Here is a 24615-nt window from a genome sequence, read left to right on the forward strand (position 1 = left end):
TAAAAATCAAATTAAAATGTAAACAATCTTTTTAAAATGAACTTTAAAAAATTCAAACCATAGTCTAGACTCCAGTTATGACAGTTATATCAAGTACCTGTTGTCTCCATGGGAACATAATGTAATAAAATGTTAATTAAATTTATAATTATTGTAAATGTAAATTACAAAACTATAAAAGACAAAAATCAAAGAAACTGCCTTTTATTGTACTTGAGATATCGGTTTCAAAACTATTGGCAGTATCTTTTTTCAAACTTACCTTTCCAACATTATCTAATTAGCAGTCAAGGGAAAAGGTTTATGATGTCTTTAGATTTATCCAGAAAAAAAATCAGAAAAATCCATCTAAAATCTTCTGAAGGGGTGCCTGGGTGGCTCAGTCGGTTAAGCATCTGCCTTTGGCTCAGTTCCTGGGATCAAGTCCACATAAGGCTCCTTGCTCTGCGGGGAGCCTGCTTCTCCCTCTCCTCCCACTTGTGCTCTCTCTCACTATCTCCGTCTCTCTCTCTCAAATAAATAAAATCTAAAAAAAAATTTTTTTTAATTTAAAAATAAATAAATAAAATCTTCTGAAGTCTCCTAGAGAATGGAGAAGAAAAGAGGAAGGAGAGAAGGAAAGGGGAGGTGGGGATGGGTGCCTAGACAAGGTCTGTGAGACTACGGGTTCAACTTTGAACAAATTTCCTCCCCAGTTTACTCATGTAGAAAACGAGCACACCGGGGCGCCTGGGAGGCTCAGTCGTTGGGTGCCTGCCTTTGCTCGGGTCGTGATCCCAGGTTCCTGGGATCGAGCCCCACATCGGGCTCCCTGCTCGGCAGGAAGTCTGCTTCTCCCTCTCCCACTCCCCCTGCTTGTGTTCCTCCTCTATCTCTCTGTCAAATAAATAAATAAAATCTTTAAAAAAAAAATGAGCATACCATCATCTAGTCAGTGTTTCCCAAAATGAGGAGATCACTGGAAGATTTTAAGTGGTGCAAACAGAAAGCATTTTAAAACATTCCAAAGTTGTATGTTACCTTTTCAATTTTTTCAATCCTTCTAATTACATCAGGAAAAAAACCTCAGTTTTACTAGTTTGTCCATTGTCTCTCTAATGCTTGCTAATCTCCCTTTCTAACAAAGGCCTGATGAGAGACTTGGGCAGACAATCTCTTAGCTAGAATTTAACACTGTATTATTTTCATTACTTTTTACTGTTACCTTCTATTTATGGCAAATATTTTTCCATTTAGAATAGTAACAAAATTTCCTTTTAAAATAAATTGTGGTTGCAAAGTATTTAAACTACACAATATTTAAAATATTAAGTGAACAATATAGTACGAAATGACAAAAATCATGATGATGATACAAGAAAGACTGAAGTCTGGAAAATACTGGTTTGGTGGAGTAGTGGTGTAAGTAGTGGTAAGTTATTTTCAACACTAAACCTCAGTTAACTCATCTGTAATATGGGACTGTCACCATCCAGCAACGAAAAATTATGGAAAGGATTACATTAGATAGTGTAGTACAGTGCCTGGCACACACTGAGCATTCAACAATCATTTCTTCCCTTCCTTTTTTTTTTTCCTTTAAAGATTTTTATTTATTTATCTGAGAGAGTGAGAGAGCACAAGCAGGGGGAGCTACAGAGGGAGAGAGGAGAAAAAGACTCCCCACGGAGCCCAGTGAGGGGCTCGATCCCAGGACCCTGGGATCATGACCTGAGCTGAAGGCAAATGCTTAACAGACTGAGCCACCCAGGTGCCCCAGTCTTCCCTTCCTTTTTTAAGGATATTACCAGAAAGCCTTTTTAAAGACCTCTAGAGGAGCTTGGGATAGGGGGTGTGGAAGCAAGGCTTCCTGTGAATTAGAGACAAGAGCATTTGCTCTAATCATGATATGTCCCATCAAGAACCTCCAGGGACCTGGCCTTGCATTTTACCCTGATAAGGCTACAGTTTACTCTCTAAGGCTCATAATTCTAGTTACAAATGACTAGGAATAAAGTGTTTCAGAAAAGTGGTACATATCTTAAATCAATGAGAAATCAGACCATAGAGGGTACCAAAGACAAGGCCATTTTATAACAGATGTCCAAGCTAAAAGAAGGTATTTCATTTGGGCAAATTCAACAATGCTGTAATGTTGCCAGACTAAGTTGAAGGGAAGTCACTAGGTGGTCCATAAACCAGACTCGATCACTTCATCACTTGCTACTGGCCAACTAGAACCCACAGGTGAGAAAACTGGGGCAGGTGGGGCTGGTGGGGGTGGGGGGCATGGCTCCAGTTCCCTGAGTAGAAGTGCTTTGGGAAAAGAAACCCCAATGGAGTACCTACTAAAGTCCAACCACTGTGTAGTAATAGTCACTTTTTACATATATTCCCTAATTTCTCCAAACATCCATGTGAGGTAGTTCCAAGTCAATTCACCAAATGGCCAAATCTCTAAACTTACCAAAAACTTGTTTTAACTATTTACACAGTTTATAACAAGTCATATTAATGGGATGGTTTAATTAGCTTTTAAATATTTCTGCCAAATTAAGATCAATAGGATAGCAGCATTTTCAACAATGTTTAATTTGTCTCTACCCCAGCTCTGCTGCTGTGGCTGCAAAGAATTAGGGCAGAGAGGGGACCTCTGCTGGTGGAAAGATACAGGACGGGTCTGGGCTGCAGATGATGGGGGAGAGATATGGTACAGCAAAAGGGGAGAATAAGGAAAAATGGTAAGACAGCAATTAAGGAGAATGAGAGTGACAACACATTCTGTAAGTTCTACAAATAAGATGGAGCAAACTGATTTTTATTGAATTTCATATTGGGTAAACTGGACATTGGCAAACTAGTTTCAATGACTTAGATTTTGGTGAACTTGCCTGCCTACCTATGAAGTAGATGATCTTAAACTTATAGATAAGGAAATTGAGAAATGTTAAATAACTTTCCTAAAGTAATACAGCCATACTCTAGGTTCTTCAAACTACATCATTTCATTCACCAGTAATCCGGTGTGTGGTGATTCTAACATTCTTTCACCACCACTACCCCCCAAAAAACCCCAACAAAAGTAGATTAGGGGTGCCTGGATGGTTCAGTCAGTTAAGCATCTGCCTTTGGCTCAGATCACCATCCTGGAGTCCCAGTATGGAGCCCGGCATCAAGCTCCCTGCTCAGCGGGGAGTCTGCTTCTCCCTTTGCCCCTCACCCAGCTCTCTTGCTCTCTTTCAAATAAGTAAAATCTTAAAAAAAAAAAAAGTAGATTAGACAGGATTTAAAGCCAGGTCTAACTCTGAAGCTCAAGCTCCAACACACCTACTTATCACTACATCACAATAATAGTTCACTGAAATCATTTTTAATTATCAGTGCAGTTTGTCTACCATACTACAATACTTACTCTACCCTTTTCTACAAAAATTTCTATCTGCTATCCAACGGTTGAGTGGTAGTGTTGCCAGACTAAGTTGGAATAATTTCAGGCAAAAGTCAAAAAATTTTATTATTTATTTAGCCTGGACAACTTTCTCATATGATTTCAGATCAAATTTTAAATAACTCCAATTGCTTGAGAATCCCCATTACCATCTCTAAGGATCCCAGACTGGCAATCACTACTGTACAGTACAACTTTAAATTATCTTGGTGCGTCTGTCTCCCCTCCCCCCGCACACACACATGCACAAAGAAGTATACAATTTTATAATTATTTTGATCAAACTGTAGGCTAGTCTCATTAAATAAATGTAAAAACCAAAATAATCCTAAAATCTGTAAGACCCATATAAGACATTAGTGCTTGCTCAAACTATTTGCCTTATGACTAGACTCTTCACGGATTTATCACATTTTTGATGCTAGAAGACATGTCTTATCTCACCAATTGACATATAAAACTTGATTTAACAGTGACAATTCCAAGCTTCCTTTATCAATAAGATAGTAGTTCAAGGCTCTTTAAACAACTAAAAATGTATTCTGCCCTTTTTGGTAGGCAGAACAATTCTCTATTCACAGATCTTATGATATGGCCCATTATATAAAGCATTTTTAAAATATTAGTATTTTTAACTTTTACACTGCACCTCAGTATAATCAAACTTTTACTAACAAAGTTCCCACTCCTGTAAAATATTTTAAGAACCAATTACCAGGGCACCTGGGTGCCTCAGGTGGTAAGGCATCTGACTTCGGCTCAGGTAGTGATCCCAGTGTTCTGGGATGGAGCCCCATATCTGGCTCCCTGCTCAGTGGGGAATCTGCTTGTCCCTCTCCCTCTGCCCCTCCCCCCACTCATGTTCTCATGCTCTAAAATAAATAAAATCTTAAAAAAAAGAACCAATTACACTGTTACTTTTAAAAAGCATTAAACAGGGGCACCTGGGTGGCTCAGTCGTTGAGCATCTGCCTTCAGCTCTGGTCATGATCCCGGGGTCCTGGGATCAAGCCCCACGTCGGGCTCCCTGCTCGGTGGGAAGCCTGCTTCTCCCTCTCCCACTCCCCCTGCTTGTGTTCCCTCTCTCGCTGTGTCTCTGTCAAATAAATAAAATCTTTAAAAAAAAAAAAAGCATTAAACATTTCTTCTGATTTCCCATTGGGTTCAAACATCTCTTTGATGTTAAGATGGGGGCGGACCAGATCTTCTAACAAATCTGAATACCACAAACTGACAGTTTGAAAAATGCCAACCTATCTTAAACCTTTTCAAGTACATATTTTAAATGCTCAACGAAGAGATGACAAACTTACTTTTTTTCTTTTAGTCCATTGCAGGCCTCTCTTTTGCACTTTAATAGTGCCTCTTATTATTTCTCATCTTCAATGTACACCACCCAAGGCTACCTTTAATGTTTTTAGCAAATAGAATGCGATTCTTTCTAATCTCTTTTGAAATCAACAAAAGCTATAAATTTAACTCAATACAGCTTTTTGTAGTTCAGTTAGATTCAAGGTCATCTCAAGGCTTTTAATTACTAACCAGGACTTGAGGAGGTTGGAATTGGTATAGTTAAGGGAAAGAGCAGCTGGCTTATTCACTTTCTTATTAAAAAGCATTATAAAAACTGTGTCTTGGCAAATTGCAAGTTCTCTGACCACCAGTGGTGAGAACAAAGAAGCAGAGCAAATGATCTTCAAACATTTGTGTTTACCCTCAATCAACATAATTTTACAAATTACTGGAAAACTCTTTAATTTCAGCAAATACGATTTATGCTTTAATTCAAAATTTGTAGATAGCCAGCCTCCCAAAATGTTACTATTTCCATTCTGAAACCAGCCCTCTTAAAAACTGCCAATGCCTTTCAAATTAGCACAAAATTTATTTAGGTCTTTTTCACCATCAAACCCTATGCAGGATCAGGATAAAAGTCACTGAGGAACCCAGGAGGATTATGCAGATTTCTAAAGGATTGCAAGTTTAACTTCTTTCCCTGTGTTTCTAATCAAATTCAGTTGTAAGTTTCCAGATCTATTCAAGACTTTGAGGAAGGTGAGTGATATAGTTGTACTGGAATAGAGAGAAAGACACACACACACACACACACACACACACGAATCCATCCTTCAGAGATTTTTAGAGGCAACCAGTGAAAGCTCCAAAAGTGTCTGCTACCCATTCCCTAATAATCTATAAGAGAAAGAAGGCAGCCTCAGAAGGGTCCCTAAACACTCCTCTGATGAAGTTGGAGATACTGGGGTGGAGGTGGAAAGCAATGTGCATGGGAGGCCTGGTGCCAGAAATCTAAAAGATTCAGGAGACAAAAGGCACTGGGAATGACTTTATCTCTCTAAAAAATGAGAACAGAATAGCCTATCACACTGTCTCAATTCTATCTTGAGCACCATGCAAAAAAAAAAAAGGACTGCTAACAGACCTAGATGTCAGCATACAAGATATCTTACTGTAAATTAAACTGGTTGTTGAAGAAGATACAATGAGGTAGATATATACCTCTAAAAATCTATCCCTCCAAAATAAGCCAAATTAAAGCACAAAATGGTCCAAGCAGTATTGTTACGAAGTGAGAAATGTCCAGCAATTAAAAACAATAGGCTGTGATATACTATTAACAGTTTTAATTCATGTTGAATGAGTAAAGTTTATTAACATGAGAAAAAATCTTAAAATTAAACAAGCATAAAACATAATGGTATATACTGTATGATTACAACAAGCGAAAAACTAGGATTTGAAGAAAGTCTAGAAGAAAAATAAAGTATTAATGAAAGTTACTTGGAGGCAAGATTAATATATGTAATTTTCCCTCATTTTCTGTATTTTCTACAACGATCATGCATTTCGAATTTTAAGAACATTAGATTTCCAGGCAGCTCACATCTGAGTATCTAAGGGCCATAGGCAATTCAAGCACACAGTTCAGGGATCACACCACTTAAAATCTAAATGCAAGATACAGCTAAATCCCTCCTGCTTTTATTTATATGCAAGCACTTCCAACTGTGTTCCCCAGGATGTGTCACTTAGACAATGCTCTAAAGTTGCTTTCCAAATGAGGTACTGGAAACACTGGGTATTCTCCAGCCAGGAGCCCCATCTATGCTTCTTAAACTAGCACTGGAGAATAAATCTACAGTATTTCACACACTTTGTATTACCCATATGTGCTCAGTAATTGTTTCTTACTAATGGAACACTCTGTATGAAAAGCAAACTCATGTTGAAATATTTTTGAAATATGTCAAAACAGACAGGAAATTTTATCTTCAAATGTTAAATGCATTTCTTCATCACAGTAGTACTTTCGGTTAGTTCTGGATTCTGGCCAGCCCAACTATCTTTCAGATTTGACCTGTCAGCAAGTAAGAGAATATTTTTGTGTGGGGGGGGAAAGCAATTGTAATTTCCCACATTAGGTGATTGATTAAGTTCTCTCCTCTAAAAGGCTGATTGGTTTCCTGGTGCCAGTAAAATGATTGATGAATATTTCAACTGCAGCTCCTTTGCTTACTGCCCCCCCCATTTTCCCCTCCCCCATGCATTACTGCCCCTTTCCTGCTGGGTTCCCTTTTTACAGATCTACAGCATTTAAGGAGGTTTCGCAATTTTCCTTAATGAATCCAAGTTCTCAAATGCAAGGTATTTAATCTTAAAAGGACAAGACAGCTGAATTAGTTTTGCAGATAAAAATCCATTTACAAGGAATGAGGGAAAAATTGAAATTAACTACAGGTTTGACTCAATGAATGAAATTGTACTTAAAAAAGAGAAAGTGTAACATGGAGGGGTTATAAATGGGAAGGAAAGTGATCATATTAAGAAAAACACATCTAATTTCAAGTTTACATTACAAATTGTAGCATTGTAACTTTAATTGTAAACATTTGTATAAAAGTACACACAGAGAATGGAATTTGCATGTAAATTATGTGATCCTACAGACTTTAAAGCAGCCAGGTGATCTAAAATCAAAACAGGGAAACGGGAGTTATGTATGGTAAATACAAACGTTGAAGGATGACTGAACAGTATCTGAAATCAAAATCCTCCCAGATAATCTGTGCTATATCATAGCTATTTGCTTCAGGCAGGGCTTTCCTAAATTGCAACTTCCTGTTTTACCCAATTCATACCATCATAAAGCTGGAAATTCCTTTAGGGATTATCTAATTTAGCTCCTTCATTTTATAGGTGACATAGAGACATGACTTTGTAACAAGTTAGAATCAGAACCCAGGCAAAACCCAGGCCTTATCAACTAGTTCCTGGGCATCCTACCTCCCCAAATAATGTGGTTGGTTGGCCTCTTAAGTCCTTTCCTACTCAGACCATACTGCTACCATAATCTATTAACCCACACTGCCACATTTTTCTCACTGTATCTCTCTTTGCTAGGAAATCACTTTCTGTATTTTAAAAGCTTTGGACAACTGGCTCTTATACTTCCATTTTCAACGAGTTACATCAACCTTCTTGGATTGGTTCTCCTCTCCTCCATACAGCAAGCTTTTGTGTGGCAGAAGTAAAAAAGGTACAAAGGACAAAGCCATCTTTTCCTAAACTGAATCCCCCAATGCAGTCAAACAGCCAGGAGTTTATTGGCCATCTCATCTTAATCTGGTGTATCTAGTCATTTTAGTTACAAAGAGAGCCACATTTCCAAAGACAAACTACATTCTGGTTCAAGGGCCCATCAAACTTTGGATTTAGCTTTTAACACACTGCTTGACAAAGATATTGGCCCCAATCTTCCCAAGTGACTAAGAAGCACATCATTCTCTTCCCGTGTGTTTTGTAGACTTTCTCTACCAGCAAAGGACTCAGATTCAAAGGTCTCTGATAAAATCAAGACTCAGATTCCTGACCTAACTGTTCTTTCATTCATTCATTCGTTCATTCAACATCCATAAAACACCAATTTCTTGTGCTTAGTGTTGAAGACACAAATACAAGATATGTTATCCCTGCCTTGAGTAGCTCAAAACCCTTTCTTTCCTTAGCACCCCTTAGGGCCACCAAGGATTGTGCCTGACTCCACAATACTGTTTTCTAGTTGGCTTATTAAAGCCAACATGAGAGAAAGAAAAAAGTCACTTGGAATTCTAAAAGTGGATCTTGTGACTATATACAGGAAGCTGAGTTCTGGGCCTCCTCAACAACTATAAATGGCCTGGATTCACAAGTGTCTACTTTGGGCCATTTTTCTTGGCACTTTACAGACCTTGTCACTAATCCTTAATAACTGGAGGTGGGGAGGAATTAAATCTAGGAAACAATTATTTACAATGTTACTAACTATAAAATTTGGGGCTTAACCTCTATAGGCTTCAATTTTCACATTTGCAAAATGGAGAGGATAACAGAACACCTAATTCATAGAGTTATGAGGATAAACTGAGTTAATATATGTAAGATGCTTATAATATTATATAAATGTTAGCTGCTATAATTATTAAATGAGAACACCAAAGTTCAGAGAAGTCAAGTGACAAAGTCACATAGCTGTGATCTTTGTTTGCCACACTCCAGAGTCCATGCTCTTTGCCTCTCACACCATCTAACCAAAATCCTTCTTCCCTGACAGAAACTACTGCCACTTCCAAAAAACAAAGCCCTCTAAACAGTTATCAGTGGGGGGTTTCCCCCAGGTGGTTTATTATCCTGCTAAAAAGGGATTTTGGAGGAAGGATTGTTAAGGCTAGAGAGGAAGTCTCCCGACAGGTTAGATTTCAAGGGTAAAGCAAGAATATGGAAGAAAAAAAATCTGCCTCAGTTATTAATTTTAGTAATTAAAACAATTTAAATCAATTAATGAAGGATGAATTTAAGATTTTCATCTGAAACTTGAAATAAACTATTAAAATGAAAAAGGGAAGACGTATCTTATGACTAAGCTGCAACCCCCGAAGAATACAAAAATGCTTTAAAAGGTACATTACGGGGGCACCTGGGTGGCTCAGTCGTTAAGCGTCTGCCTTCGGCTCAGGTCATGATCCCGGGGTCCTGGGATCGAGCCCCACATCGGGCTCCCTGCTCAGCGGGAGGCCTGCTTCTCCCTCTCCCACTCCCCCTGCTTGTGCTCCTGTCTCTGTCAAATAAAAATAAATAAAATCTTTAAAAAATAAAAGGTACATTACGTGAAACTCCAAGAACATCAAGATAATTACAGAGCTCTCAAGGAAGGAAGCCCAAATATCTCACTGATCTTTCATCACCCACCAAGCTTCATAAGTTCTGATCCAGTAACTCCTTGTTATTCACATTGTTATGTGACATTTCTTCTGCTAGCAAGCTCACTACAGAATGAGTTCTACCTAGCAACTACCCTTAGGAGTAAATCCCTAACTCTTTAACAACACAGTAATTGACTTACACTAAAATGTTACTCACACTAGGAAAGGGTATTCTTAGACCAGAATAGGAGATGCTTCTTCTATACAGGCTTTATTACCACCTCCCTCAGTGAAAACCTGGTTAAAAGGCAAACCAATCTACAAAATGACATTGCCAAAATCACAACTTTAAAAGATTCAATGAAAGCCAAATTTGTCTAAAAGCAAATAAGCAAGCTATTGTTGGAAGTTTTAAAAAGCAAGATGGGATCCCTTTAAATCCCAAATAAATATTCCATTTTTTAACAGGAATGACTCTTTATTAAGTATTTGTGTGTCATAAGATTTATTTCCACAATTATAAATCTCCCCTTAGTGAGGAAACAGGTTCTGTTGGAAAATTTCTACCACAAGATAATTAAGTTAAGCAACAGGTTTCATGTAACAGGTAACAAAAGCCTTATCAGAGAACTCAGTGAGGGTGAACTATGACACACTTCATTTAGTCTCAAGCAAAGAAAACTTAAAATATGAGCTCTTTTATTTTTTTCCCCTCAGCAGGAAAAAAAAAAGGGGGGGCAAGAAAAGGACAACCCAAAGTAACAAAGCACTAACAATAGGATCTTGTGAGGTCACCATTTTCTTACACCTTAGATTCATTCATTTATAACAGGGCTCTCACACAGTTTTGGTCTGAGCGATTAGGACCCCTTTTACGTTCCTCAAAATTATTGAGGACCTCAAAGAGCTAATGTATATGTGGGTTATAGCTATTGATCGATAATTTATCATGCTAGAAAACTATGAAACCTTAAAAATATCTATTCATTTAAAAGTAACAAACCCATCACATGTTACATGAATAACATTTTTATGAAAAATAACTTTTACAACAAAACAAAAAAAAACTGGTGAAGAACAGTATTGTTTTATATTTTTGGTAATCTCTAACATCCGGCTTAATTTTGGCAGCTAAATTCTCCTATATGTGTCTGCATTCAGTATGTTGTGATAAACCATTTTGAAGTATAGGCAGAAAATCTGGCCTCACAGATTTATAATTGGAAAAGAAAGAAGTATTTGCTTATTAAAATAATTGTGGATATTTTTCTTTGATAATCCACCAAAACTCAGTAAGTGTTTTGGAAGTAGTTTCTTAAAGGTTAGTTCAGTGTGACGGGTGCCTGGGTGGCGTGGTCAGCTAAGCAATCAACTCTTGGTTTTGGCTCAGATTGTGATCTTAGGATCATGAGATGGAGCCCTACATCCGGCTCTGCGTGGAGACTGCTTAAGACACTCTCTCCCTCCGGCACCTGGGTGGCTCAGTCAGTTAAGCATTTGCCTTCAGCTCTGGTCATGATCAGGGTCCTGGGATCAAGTCCCCACATCGCATTGGAGCAGGGAGCCTGCTTCTCCCTCTGTCTCTCTTTCACTCTCATGAATAAATAAAATCTTTAAAAAATAAAAATAAAAAAGACAATCCCTCTGTCCCTTCCCCACCCCCGCACTCTAAATCTTTAAAAAAAAAGTTAGTTCAATGTGAAATATAAAACTGTATCAATGCACTTTGTGTATTCTGTCACTTAAAATCCACTGGTCTATCTGACATTTTGAACCGATCTTTTAACTCATTCAGGATTTTGTATCATACACCAGTGATCTGGAAAATATTCCTTCACTGAAATACGATATTCAAAATGTTAGCACATTTCAGTATACAATATCAATGAAAAATCAAATTTGTTAATAGTGATACTTTTCATCAGAAAAGGACTCAAATATTGGGTAGCTGTCAAGCTCCAAGTGGCAGGCACAAGTTTTCCAAAATTCTAATTGTCATCTGAAAGCTCAGATTTTACTCACCAGCAACAAATACCCCAGTTTTCCTTGATGTAACAAACTCACTGTTCGTTTTCCAAAAAAAAAAAAAAAAGGACTGCCAAATACCTAAGTCTACATAAACCATAGTTTGTCAATTTTCTTTCAAGTGAAAACGGTGTTCCACTAAAAAAGCAGCTTCTAGTTCAGCTTACAACATAACTGCACAAATACTTTTCCTTAAAACAAGTATTCTATTTTGGTATGCAGCAGAAATTCTTCGTGTGTACTTGCCTACTTGCCATTTCCTCAAATGGAATATCAAAAACATGTGTACTGAAGGGTCAAGATTTAACAAAATTAATCATTTTTACCCCTTCATCAGACTTAGGTGAAATGGCTTTTTTTAAACAATACAAGTGCATGGAGGTGACAAATACAATGACTACTTGTACAGTTAATAGTGATAATATATATTATATATTATATATTAGTGATAATAATTGGTGCCTTGATTTCTTCTAAGGCTCAAACAGTTTTTATCCACCACTGTTTTTGCAACATCAGTACAAATGCCAACATGGTGAAAAAGGCAAATAATGCCAATATTACATAAAAGTAGTTTTGACCTCAAGAACCTCCTGAAAGGGTCTCAGGACTCTCTCAGAAGCTCTTGAACCATACTTTGAAAACCACTGGTTTAGATAATGTAATAAATAACTGAGTTAAGGACTCAATGAAAGAAAGAAATTACGTCTGGAACAAACAATCCAGTAATGAATGATCAACAAATGATGAATGATAGAAAATAATACAATCCAACTGAGTACTATGTCATTAATCATTTATAAATTTTAAAAGGCAAGAGATGAGGAAGCAGAATATGTGTAAGACTTCATAAAAGTGTTGTGTCCTCTTTTTCTTTTGTGAGAAAAACTAAATTGAATAGAGTTAACTGATACAAAGAACATTGCATTTGATCTATAAGAAGTTAACAAAAATGGGTAACAAGACTGAATTTTTAATCCTTCCAAAATGACACAGCTTCAGGATTGAAATGTGTGCATGAGTTACATAAAATTAATTTTTTTAATGAAAACTAAATATAGGTTAAGGCAGTTTCCTTCACTGAATCAGCCTGTCCTTCATTTTGGCACAGATTTGTTACTGAAATGTTTCCTAAGTCTTAAACTATGTGATTATACCTCTGTTTCCTTTGGATTCAGAGGAAATATCATAGGAGGTTTAAAAATTTGGTTAATCGATTATGTCCTTTATCAATCAGTGTTTTTAAAGGAGAAAATTAAGAACACAGAAATCTTGACACTATGGTGATTGACTAGAAGAGCAAGCAGAAGCCACTCATAGACCTCTGAAATGTTTTTATAGACAGACTAGAATTCCATGATAATATGAAATGTAGTAAGTTGTAAATAAAAGCTGAGAAGGCTAGCTACCTCCTTCACATGAGGAATTTGGTTGTACACTTCTCTCAAAACTATAATTCTTGAGTATTTCTTAAATGAATTATGAATTGTTTCCAATGCAAATAGTTGTTCAAGCAAATATCTATGGTTAATATATCTTTTGCTAATACCACAGCTATAGTTCCAATGTGCTTATTACTCAAACAATGCCCTCTATCATTATTAACAACTTCTTTTTATAATTTCCCCCTTTGACAAAGTCACTATTCTGGTTCCAACCACCCACAGAGTATATCTTCAAATCAAATGCTCAGATTTGTTTCCGGAATACATTACATGTTGCTGCCTAGGGAATTGGGTTTTGGAAACATTACACTTGCCAGCTGACTTATCAACAGTGCCCACAGAACTGACACCAAGTTAAAAGCAAGAATCCCTCCAGAAAATAGAAAAATATGCTACTACTGCCATCTGTGGTTTATGCTTGAATAGCTTCTCTGATATAAACAACTGAAGGGTGTACAGTTTGCAATTAGGACCAAAGACCTCATTATTTGAATATATTTTTTAGGTTAACTCTTAATATAACAAATTGTAGAGTTTAGTTAGTATATGACATAAGAATTTGGGATTCTCTATTTGAATTATTATTTAATACTGATAGAGAAACCACAAACTACCTTGAATGAAAATTTTTCCCTTGCATAAAGGCTCATTTTCCCCAAACACCCATGCATTCCTAAAGAAATTCAAAACACCTGAATGTCTCCTGTGAATTTATAATTAGAATTTCTCTTTTGAAATAGTGACTGTCAATATTAAAACCACCCCCAAATTTTTAAAGCAAGAAATGTATTTTTAAGGAATTTTCTACTTAGACATGAGAATTTGCTCCATTCAAGACAAATTTTGAAGGTTCAATTATCCCTATAATTTTTTCAAAAACAAAAATTCAAAAGTGCAAGTGAAGCCTCAAAGTAGGCTATTTTCACAACATATTTTCTCTCAGTTTGCGTTCTCAAATGACAACCACTGTAGCTTAGGGATCAAAAGATTTGGTGCAGCTGGGGGTGGTGAAAAAAGCAATTCAGCTCCCCAGCAGCCAGCTGAGGAAATCCTGGTTCGCTCCCCAACTAAATCACTGTTAATTAGAATTACCGGTTTACATAGTAAAGTCTTATTTAAATAATCATAACTAGCAAAAAAACTGTTTTCTTGAGAAGCTGTTCTACACAGACTTCTATTTAATAGCAGGTAGTAAGGGAAGAACGAAATAAAGTCGGAAATATTTTATTCTTTCAAACAAAGTTCTCTCTTTTACAATTAGTTCTAAACCATACTGAAAAGCAACAGGTAAGACATCTCACAATGGTTTTCTTCTAATTTTCCATCAACTGTAGTCTAACAGCCTTATCTTTTTCATAAAGACAAGCCGTGTTGGAAAACAAGCAATAAATACTGGGCTTGATTCTAGTAATACTGTATATATCAAAGTTACACCCAGAGTTTTGTTTTTTTTTTTTTAAGGTTAAGCTCAGATGAATCTGAAACTTTGGCTCTAACAGGGGCTCAACACCCGAAAATCAATTACCTGCTCAGGACTTCTTGCCGACTTTTAATAATTCTGGGATTTCTGAACTCTAGTTATCAATCAAAAGCATCCGTAAATCCTTAAGAAATTACCTGAGCCAGGAAAAGTTGACATTAAAAATACAAATTTGAATAATCAAAAAAAAAAAAGTCTGAAACAAAACACTTTCTTTTACAATGTCTTGGTTTTGGAAATACTTTCAAAGCACTGCAAAGAATTAGGTATTTGTAATAGGCATATTTAGTAGCTACCTTTTGTTAAAATTGTTTCAAGGACTTTTTTTTTTTGCAGAAATGCAAGTTTTGTTTATCTGTTGATTCAGAACTTTAATTTTTCTGACTGTGACCCATTTTCACATATAAGGTGATTGGTTCACACAAAATAAGACGTTTTTATTGTCCTACTTTAAAAGGATGACCAAGAATGTAGAACTCTTAAAGGGCATCTTCTCAAATTTAACTTTCAACCTAATAATATACATGGAAACAAACACTTAAAGAGAGGCAGTGTCCTTTAACTTGGCTACAACACAAAGGTAAATATAAAACTAAAAATTATGACAAGGGCCCAAAAAGATCTAAATGAGCTTGTTGAAAACTAAGTCTCCTGGTGTAGGAGTCATCCTGGCTTTTGAAATTCTGAAGCCAGAGGTTGCGACCTGAACACAATTTATCAACGTATAAAGCTTATACAACATAAACCAATAAATATCTACCTAGTTATAAAAACTAAGTGATGGTGTCTTAATACAAGATGAAACACACTTACACAGCCCCAGGCCCCCAAACACACATTCATTAGCAACTGAAGGCAACTTGCACAACAAGCACTACAAGTGGCATAAAAAACTCCTTTATCAATATCACAGTAACAGTTGGCATTTCTAACCCCTATCCTCCTCCGCTAACCTAAAATTAGGTATTTTAATCTAAAGCTTATTTTTTACCTTTGCCCCAAAACCTCAGGGAAAAGGGGGAGAAAAAAGAAAAACCAAAAAATTATTAATAAAATGGAAATGCATGATTTGGCCACAGTTTAGGAAATCTACCATTTTATTTCATTAGCTCCCCATCTAACTTCTTTTCACATGCTAATGCATGCACACACACCACATACCTTTTTGCTATGTAATTCAGAATAATTTACAGATTATGAAGCATGTCACGATCATATTTTCATTACAAGAAACAGAAATGCTCACAAAGATTTTGATGGATGGTAAATATGAGATCCGAAATGTGGTCATCTTACACCTCAGGTGCTCAAAATCACCAATCTGTTCATTCTCTGTTGCCTTTCAGTGTTCTTTTGAGGTCACAGAACTTACTAAAAAATACCTATGTGCCCTTTGTAAACAACAATACCACAGTATGTTTTTTGGTTTTTTTCCCAAAGAAAGAAAATTCTGAGGTGACTCAGAATGAACTTTTAAAGTCACAGAACTAAAAATTAAACTGTCATGGAGACTATCGGATATTTTTCAGATATTTTCAGATTTTCATGACACGGTCATAGCAGGAAAAAGTCAACAAGTTATCTAGCAAATTTCTCCCCATTTCCTCCCAAGTATAGTTACATAAAACATGCTTTTAATTACTGATAATGGCTTATTAACCTTCCTTTTACTTAAAATATCAAAAAGACTACTAATTCATTCTGTTAAAATATAACAAATGTAATATTCATATATTTCCTCAAATCATCTTCCTTTGAAACCCCAAAAAGGGAGCAGTCTTCTATTATGACTAAATGAGCTTGTGTTTGTTATGAAAACCTACAGCAACAACTGAAAATATCTGGTGCAGCCAGCACATGAAATTCCTGAAAGGGTGATGGTGCATCAAAAGGCTTGCAACTCTGTTCTGATAGAATAATTTAAAAAAAAAATCTAAAAGACTGTAAATTCAGCATTAATGGCGTTTCCGGCAGGAAAACATTTCTAAAATTCCACCTCCAGTTTATTTCTTCATGACACAAACCAAAAGACCTCCTCATGGCAAATATTTCATACAAAATGAAAATCAGTCATTAGGATAAAAAGCCAGGAAAATTCATTTACTCTGCTTAGAACTTAAGCAGTTTCATTTGCTTTGGAGAAAAATACTAGTAAGTATAAAAGAGAAAAAAAGTCCCCACCATTCCAAAGGTAAACCTTATTTTTTTTCTACTTTGGTAATTCTTCTGTAAGCATGTTAAAATGCAAGAGATAATGAACATAAATTGTAAAACAATACACAATGCTCAGTGAAAAATAAAACATCCCACAACAGTCTAACGTTTCGTGTATTTTCTTTTAAGCCCAAACTGCCCAAAGTCCCATTGTGTTTTCAACAAAAAGGAAATATTTGTAGCACTAAAATGGACTGATGTAAAATATTAAAGCCACCCTGGCCTAAATGGAATGTTCAATAACATTCTTTTAAATGGTTCTGACCAACTGAGGAAATGAGACTATGAATGGGAAATTTGATTAAGAGTTAAAATTACCATTGAGTTCTTTAAAATGTACTAATGAATAATTAATAGCAAATGCAGTTCCTAGGCTTCCCTTACAACATTCTCAAGTAGAACTGAAAGTAATGTCTGCAGTAAAATCGATCATCTACATGTTATGCACAGGTGGGTACAGGAAGTACACACACGTAGAAAGACATCATGAAAATACATGCCCTTAATATGGGCTATAAGATAGATGTAGGTTGGGTAAAAAATCAGCATAGTAAATTTTAGATCAGGATTTACAACGTTCATACATCAATACCAAAACAAATCTCCACTTAAAAAAGCTTAAAAAGTCAAAAGCGTTAAAGAAATCCTTTGTTCCTATGATACTGTCTTCTTCTACACTCGATGGATTCCAGCCTCCTCCTTTGTGACACGGGATTTTATTGATCTCAAACATGTTCACATTCAGAAATTCTCCAAAGACATCCCACGAGACTGCCAGCCACCTAGATACCACACATCACATACATCTTAAAAAAGGACAAGAGCTTTTAAAACATACCACCATTTGGGCAGCAACATCAAGTGAAATTAACCAGGCTCTCTTCTAAACCGACTTTTCCCTTAACTGGTAAAAATACCAGATCTACTGAATTGGCAGTAAATGTCTGATGAATTTGTAAGTACACGAAGGCGCAGATTCACCCCCAAATCTCTCCCCTTCCGTAGCTCCTCATTCATTCAACAACTGAGCGCCTAAATGACCTATTTTCAGGTTACTTTCATCACACCTGCCAGGTCACTGTCCCGATTGAGAAACTTCTTGCTGAAGCAATTAATTTTTAGTGCCTCCTAACTGTCCCGGGTGTTTGCATTCAATTTGAAATCTGTTACTTGTTAGACACTGTTCGGTCCTAGATCTTTCGGAGAATTGCGAGTTTATGGCGCAGAGAGGGGAGGAGGCGCCGATCTCCGAGAGCCTGCCCTTTATTCGGAAATGAGATGTGAAAGGTGGAAGGCAGGGCAAATAAATAAATAAATCGGGTTTGCAGCCGGAGCGTTTGCCGGCCGGTACGAGCACCCTTTGTAATGCAGGCCTCCCGGGGCTATCGCCTGCGCTAATTGCTCCAGGGCGCTTTCCAAGTTCAAAAGTTCACCTTTTACGACCTCACAAAAGCTCCTTACACGTTACCAATAAAAACATTCCGCGGCAAACACCGAGGGGGGGGAAATATCAAACAGATACAAATAAAACACCCCGCAGAGAAAAGGAGCCGGGGCGGGGGCGGGGGCGGGGGCGGGGGCGGGGGCGGGGGTGGGGGGGGGGCGGGTAGGGCAAGTCGGCCCCGAGGAACCCGAGGACTTGGCCCGGACGTGGGGGCAGGGGGAGAGCGGGAGGAAGGGCCGGGCCAGGTGAGGAATTCTCAGCGTGCGGGTCCGGGACCGCGAGAGGGAAGGGGAGAGCTGAGCTTGGGAAAGCGCGGACCGGGACGGCCCGCTGGGAGGGAGGGAAGAGGCAGGTGTCCCGAGCGCCCGGTCGGGCCAGAGATCTGATCCAGCAGAGAAGGGGGCTAAGCACGGGCGGGGGCAGCAGCAGAGGAATGGGGTGTGGAGCAGGCACCGAGAGGTCCGAAAATGAAGCGCTGAGCGGGTAGCTAACGAACTGGGGGTCGGGGCAGAGGGGGAGGCTGGCGGTGCATACGGGGGTGGCAGGGGAAGCGCGGGACTGCAGAGGAGTAGGAAAGTGGCTCCAGAAAGGTGAGGGCACAGAGAACGACGGGGGACGAGGGTGTGGCGTCCGCGGAGGGAGGCGGCACCCGCGGGGGAGGGCGCCGAGGGGACGGGGGGGAGGGGAGGGCGCTGAAGGGACCCTCCGAGGAGAGAAAGGGGAGGCTAGGAGCACAGGGGAACCGAGAGGGAGGGAAAGCCCCCGCTGACGGGACCGGAGGTGGGGGGCCGGGGAGGGTCCGCGCTGAAGGGACCCAGGGGAAGGGGAGGGCTCGGCGCTGAGGGGACCTGGGGGGAGGGAGGAGGATTCGCGCACAGGGGACGGGGGGAGGGGAGGCCTGTGCTGAGGGGACATGGGGGAGGGGGAAACGAAGGTCCCGGTTGAAGGAACCGGACAGGGGGAGGGTCCGCGCTGAGGGGAACGGGGAAGGAGGGGGAGGGTCCACACTGAGGAACACGGGGGAGGAGGGAGAGTCCGCGCTAAGGGGACCCGGGTGAAGGTCCACGCTGAGGGGACCCAGAGCCGCTACGGCTTCCCAGAGAGTCGGCTGAGAGGAAGGGAACCCCAGGGGCAAGGGACAGGCGTTCGGTTCTTCCTGGGCCCGGGTTCCGCACGCCCCTCACCCACCGTTGCGCGGCGGCGGAGGGAGCGCGGCGGGCGGCTCGAGGAACCCCGCCGAGCCCCCGCCGCCTCCCCCTCCGCTAGGCGGCCGTTCGTCCCGCTCCATGCGGTGGTGCTCAGGGCCCGCGCTCGGTTCGCTGCTCCGCCATGACCGGCGCCCTCGTCCTCGTCGTCGTCGTCCGCCGGGGGGAGGGGGCTGTCAGGGGCCGGCGGGCTCCCGGCCGCGGCGCTCTCTGGGCCCCGAGCCGCCCGGCTCCGCGCCCCTCCGCGCCCCTCCGCGCCGCGCCCCCTCAGCACTGGCCAGCTCCCTCCCCCGACGTCACGCGCCGCTGCCACGCACGGGCCTGAGGGGCACGCTGGGAATTGAAGTCCGCCGGGCGAGGCCGGCCACGCGGGACCCCACCAATTGAAGGGGTGGAAAGAAGGATAAGCGGCGCTGAGAAGTGAAGGCCAAGGCCTGTAAATGTCATGAACCGAGATAAAAACTTCGGGGGAAATTTAACAAAGATTACTTCAGGGCCCTTCTCTTTATTTGATTTTTCCAAGATCAAAGTACCCTACGACTACCCCTATCCCCCCACCTAGACAATGAGTCTTTCCTAGGGGCGGATCGCTAAGGAGCTGGGTGAGCACGTGCAATGAAGCCCAGCCCTGTGGGCGGGGCTTAGGTGGTGGCGGAGTTTGGAGGTATTCACGAGGGACTTCCTCCGCGGCTTCGGGACAAATTGGACCAGAGATTAAAGGGCCGGAGCTTAACTCCAGGTGACTACGTTCGTATGCAAATGGAATCTATAAAACTCTGCTTTCCGGGGTACTCTTAAAAGCCTTTTACCTCCGGGTGGGCGGGAAAGACAACGGTTTCTCTTCCTCCTCTTTCATTTTCCCCTGCCCAACAGAATGGAAAATAAACCTGCAGGCCATTGATGCCATTAAAGAAATTCTCAGGCTTTTGACTCCGGGTGTCTTGAAACGCTCCGCTTGAGAAACTCCTTACCCAACCTTGTTTGCCTTCCCTTCTCCTTGGTTACCCTATCTGTAAAATGGGGTTAGAATAGGGACGAAGTCCAATCGAAAAATCACAAACCCCACCCTACCCCCGCCCCGCTCCCCGCTTCAGTTTCCCAGAGCAAAATGCCGGATTTTGCGGTCTCCCCTGCTCCGGGCTGAGCCTAACTTCTGCAGCCACCAGGTGGCGCGCGGCCACCAGCCTCTGGGCCTGCCCGGGGAACCGCCTTCGGCGACCCTCTCAGGGAAGGACTCACCCTGGCTGCCGCCCCAGGTGTAACTAAGCCCTACCTAGCCTGTTTGAAGACAAAGAACAAGAACTCTGGTGCTTTGCCCGCCTCTCCTCTGCCGGGTCATGCCACAGCTTCCTCATGACTGCCCCTTCCTCACCACCCCTGAATCCCGCCCTACCAATCCATTGCCTCATCTCATTCCTTGCTTAATTTTTAAAAAATTCTTATCCTGGCATTCACACCCCTGCCTGGTCTGACCCCTGCCCACGTTTCTCATCACACCCCTTCCCTCACCTGCTACACAGGATGTTTTGCAACGCTTCCTTGCACTTTGAAGGTGGCTGTTACCAACATTGGTTAACCTGTATTGTATCTTTAATCAGAAAAGTGGCCACTTTTCTGAGAGATTTACATTAAAACTGTGTTGTCTAAACCTTACACCTGCTCTATGAGGTAGCTCCAATATTGTTTCTATGATACACTGATGAAGTCACCCAGCAGTGATGGGGATTCCAAACCTAGTGAGTTTGAGTGGGTCAGACATCAGAACCTGAACCTTGGCTCCTTCAAGCTGGAACTCTGCTGGCTTCATCCAACCCACTCCCAAACTCCTATTCATCTTTCAAGATCCTGTTCAAATATATCCTCAGGGACATGTTTTTAAATACTTCCCACCAGGGGACATCTAATCTAGATCCTGTCTGTGTTCCCTTACAGCTCTGTTGAGCTAATTGCTTCCCTACCACCATTCCCCAGCCCCAGATGGGGGGAGGAAAGCCTTTAGTGTGGTGTGAGGGGGAGGGGGCAGAGGAGATGGATCCTCTGGGTCGTACCCTCAGTTCTGGGTTCTAAAACGTGTCAGGACCATATGGCTTTCCTAGGCCTTCTAGAACTTGCCTTTGTTTCTCTCTCTCTCTTTTTTTTTTTAAGATTTTATTTATTTATTTGACACAGAGAGAGCACAAGCAGGGGGAGCGGCAGGCAGAGGGAGAGGGAGAAGCAGGCTCCCCGAGGAGCAGGGAATCCAATGTGGGGCTCGATCCCAGGACTCCAGGATCACGACCTGAGCCCAAGGCAGACACCTAACCGACTGAGCCACCCAGGTGCCCTCAAAACTTCCCTTTCTATCACAGTCCTCTGGAGGTAATGAATTCCCCTTCCCTGGAGATTGAGTCAGAGGTTAAGTGGCACTGCAGAAACCTCCTGAAGGCCTGGGGTTTCAGTGGTGGACAGATTCTAAGTTGACTCTCGAAGATGGACCAAAAAGTTCGCCAAATACTCAGCCCTTAGAAGCAACTCATCCTCCTCCTTCAGACTCCGGCTTTGTTGCCACTTCCTCCTAAAAGCTTTTCTAGATCTGATAGTCAAATCCCTTTCTTCTCTCCCTCATCATTATAACCCCAGCTGCTGAGCACAGAGCCTGAACATAGTAGACACTCAATAAATAATTGCTGAGTGAGTGAAAGGATGAATAAAACAGATCAGACCTTACTACTTAGTAACTGTGACCTTGGGCATGTTACTTCTGAGCCTCAAAGTCCTGGATTCTAAGGGGAGGGAGGGAAAATAATGATAGCCGCTACTTCACAGGATTGTTATGAGAATTAACATGATGCATGCAAAGCAATTAATATAAGGCCTGGCCTAATAAATGGGACTTGTTACGTTAAAGAGCTATCCTAATTCCCATTCACCTCTCCTCTGAAAATGCTCCTTGGGAAGAGTCAATTACCATGAAACTGAGAAAGGTGAGGGAAATGACAATGTGGTGAGACCCCAGCTACGGTCCTAAACATACAGAGTCCTATGAGGGAGGCCCCTGCCATGTGTCTGGCACCTATGATGGGATCTTTTCCCTACAGTGCTCCCCACCTCCCTAACCATCCTGAGAAGTCAGTACTTCCCCTCAATTTACAAATGAGGAAACAGGCTCAGGAAGACTGATGGAAGAGACTCCCATCACCGGCAGGACTCCTGACAGAAGAGCTGGAAAGGAAAGTATCGAAGGATATGGAGGGATCTTCAGGGGAGTGGTCCTGAGGCCAGATGCAGACAGGAACAGGACGAAACAGGGATACACTTAAGAACAAAGCAGCTTTGAGCCCCATCATGGGGGCTTTGCCCAGTGGAGACAGACACTAATCAGATCAAATAACCACACAAACCCACAAGTGCACGTAAGTGCTATAATTGAGAACAAACTAGAAGGTCCTGGTGCTTCGGGAATGTGGCAGGGTTCGTTTTTGTCGGGGGTGATGATCAGAGGAGGCTTTCTGGGATAAGGAACATTGAAATAAGATGGGAAGAATGAGTAGGAGTGAGTAAGATTGAGCAGAGAGAGAGTTTCAGGAGGAAGGAACAGCATATGCAAAGGTCCCAAGGCCAAGTGGGAACAGAGAATCCATTGTGACTGGAGCCTGCTGAGGGGCAGAAGAGAAGGGTGAAAAGGAAAGCAGAGACCATGGGGCCGTCTTGTGGAACAGCCAGCAGAGGGCAGAGTATGGGGTGACAGTGGTCTTTTTCTTCCAGAGCCTAGCCAGAGAGCCAGACCCAGGCTGGGAAAGAGAATCCTTGTGTGGTTCTATTTGTTTTAAGTACATTTTGTCTATTATTTGAATAGATAGGACATACATTACAAAATTCCCAGATGCAAAAAACATATTCAATGAAAAGTAAACCTTTCTCCTTACTCTGATTCCCAACAACTGGTTTCCCTCCTGAGCAATAACCACCATACTGGTTTATAGTGTGTCCATTCACAGATAGTCTATGCACTAGAGGCACCTGGGTGGCTCAGTCGGTTAAGCTTCTGCCTCCAGCTCAGGTCAGGATCCCAGGGTCCTGGGATCAAGCCCTGCATCTGGCTTCCTGCTCAGCGGGGAGTATTCTTCTCCCTCTTCTGCCAACCCCCCCTCAAATAAATAAAATCTTAAAACAAACAAACAAACAAACAAAAACCAAGAACACACAGCATATTCATGTTTTATACTAATCCAGCCCTGGTTTTGACACGTGCCCAGATCTCTGGTCATGAAAGAACCTAATCTGTACTGAACACCAGCTGCACATGACTTGCTGCAGCTCAGAGTTAGGGAGCACCAGACCTTGTGCTAACCCAGTAGCTCTCAAATTATAAATCCTCTGGAGGGCTTGTTAAAACAGATTGCTGGGCCCCATCCCTAGAGTTTCTGCTTCCTGAGATCTGGGGTAGGGCCTGAGAATTTGCATTTCTGAGTTCCCAGGTGATGCTGAGGCTGCTGGTCCTGGGACCACACTTCCAGACTACTCAGCTAGCTGTTCGTGCACAAGGTCTGTGCACTGTTGACGTACGTCTCTCCCACAAAGGAAGGCATAAAGGATGCAAGGAAACACACATACCAACTAGAAAGTTTCATGGGGCGGTAAATTCTATGAAGAAAAGGAGCAGGGGAAGGGATATGCATGAGGGGGAAGTGCTTGAGAGTAGTGGTAAGGTAGGACATTTGAGGCACAATTAAAGGTTCCTTTCTGAGCAGTTGAAGTTTACAAGGGCAGGTAAACAGACACACGGGTGGGACTGTCTTGGGTTCAGGGGAGGGTCACCTACGGAGTCAGCATGGAGAGGAAAGAGAAGGGCGTCTGGCCCCCCTGGGGTGTGCAGAGGTGGAAGGACCTGCAAAGTGTGAGATAATACGGGGAATCCGAAAGAAACCAAGGAGAGGGGTCGAGAAGGAGGCATGATCCAGAGCTCTCGATTCTGGGAGGGTAAAGAGGTGCCACCTTGGGTGCAATTACGGGAGCTCCAGAAGACCTCAACAAGGCACCTCCACGTGACACCGAAGAGCCATGGAGCGAGGGCATGGGCAGGGAACCTGAGGAGTAACGACGGGAGGCGTCTCCTTTTGAAAGTTTTGCTGCCTAGGAACCAGAGAAATGAAGCACTCCCTCCTGAGGATGGGGAGGAGGAAGGGTGTGTAAACGCCG

The 24615-nt window shown here is 41.4% G+C and overlaps 1 protein-coding gene across 2 annotated transcripts in view; it reads right to left on the reverse strand.

Annotated features, from left to right (window-relative positions):
* Nucleotides 1–19739, reverse strand: part of NR6A1 (nuclear receptor subfamily 6 group A member 1) — a 229301-nt gene extending 209562 nt beyond the window's left edge. Inside the window, exon 1 of one of the 2 annotated variants that reach the window (XM_045883135.3) lies at nt 19421–19739. In XM_045883135.3, coding sequence (XP_045739091.1) covers nt 19421–19520 — 100 coding nt within the window. In that variant the 5' untranslated portion in view covers nt 19521–19739. The remainder of the gene's footprint in view (nt 1–19420) is intronic. The other variant, XM_045883134.2, reaches the window with a different exon arrangement.
* Nucleotides 19740–24615: the final 4876 nt, after the last annotated feature.

The sequence above is a fragment of the Mirounga angustirostris genome, unplaced genomic scaffold, assembly GCF_029215605.1.
Source record: "Mirounga angustirostris isolate CCGP_5_RB_7025 unplaced genomic scaffold, mMirAng1.0.hap1 SCAF_15, whole genome shotgun sequence".
Lineage (NCBI taxonomy): Eukaryota > Metazoa > Chordata > Mammalia > Carnivora > Phocidae > Mirounga > Mirounga angustirostris.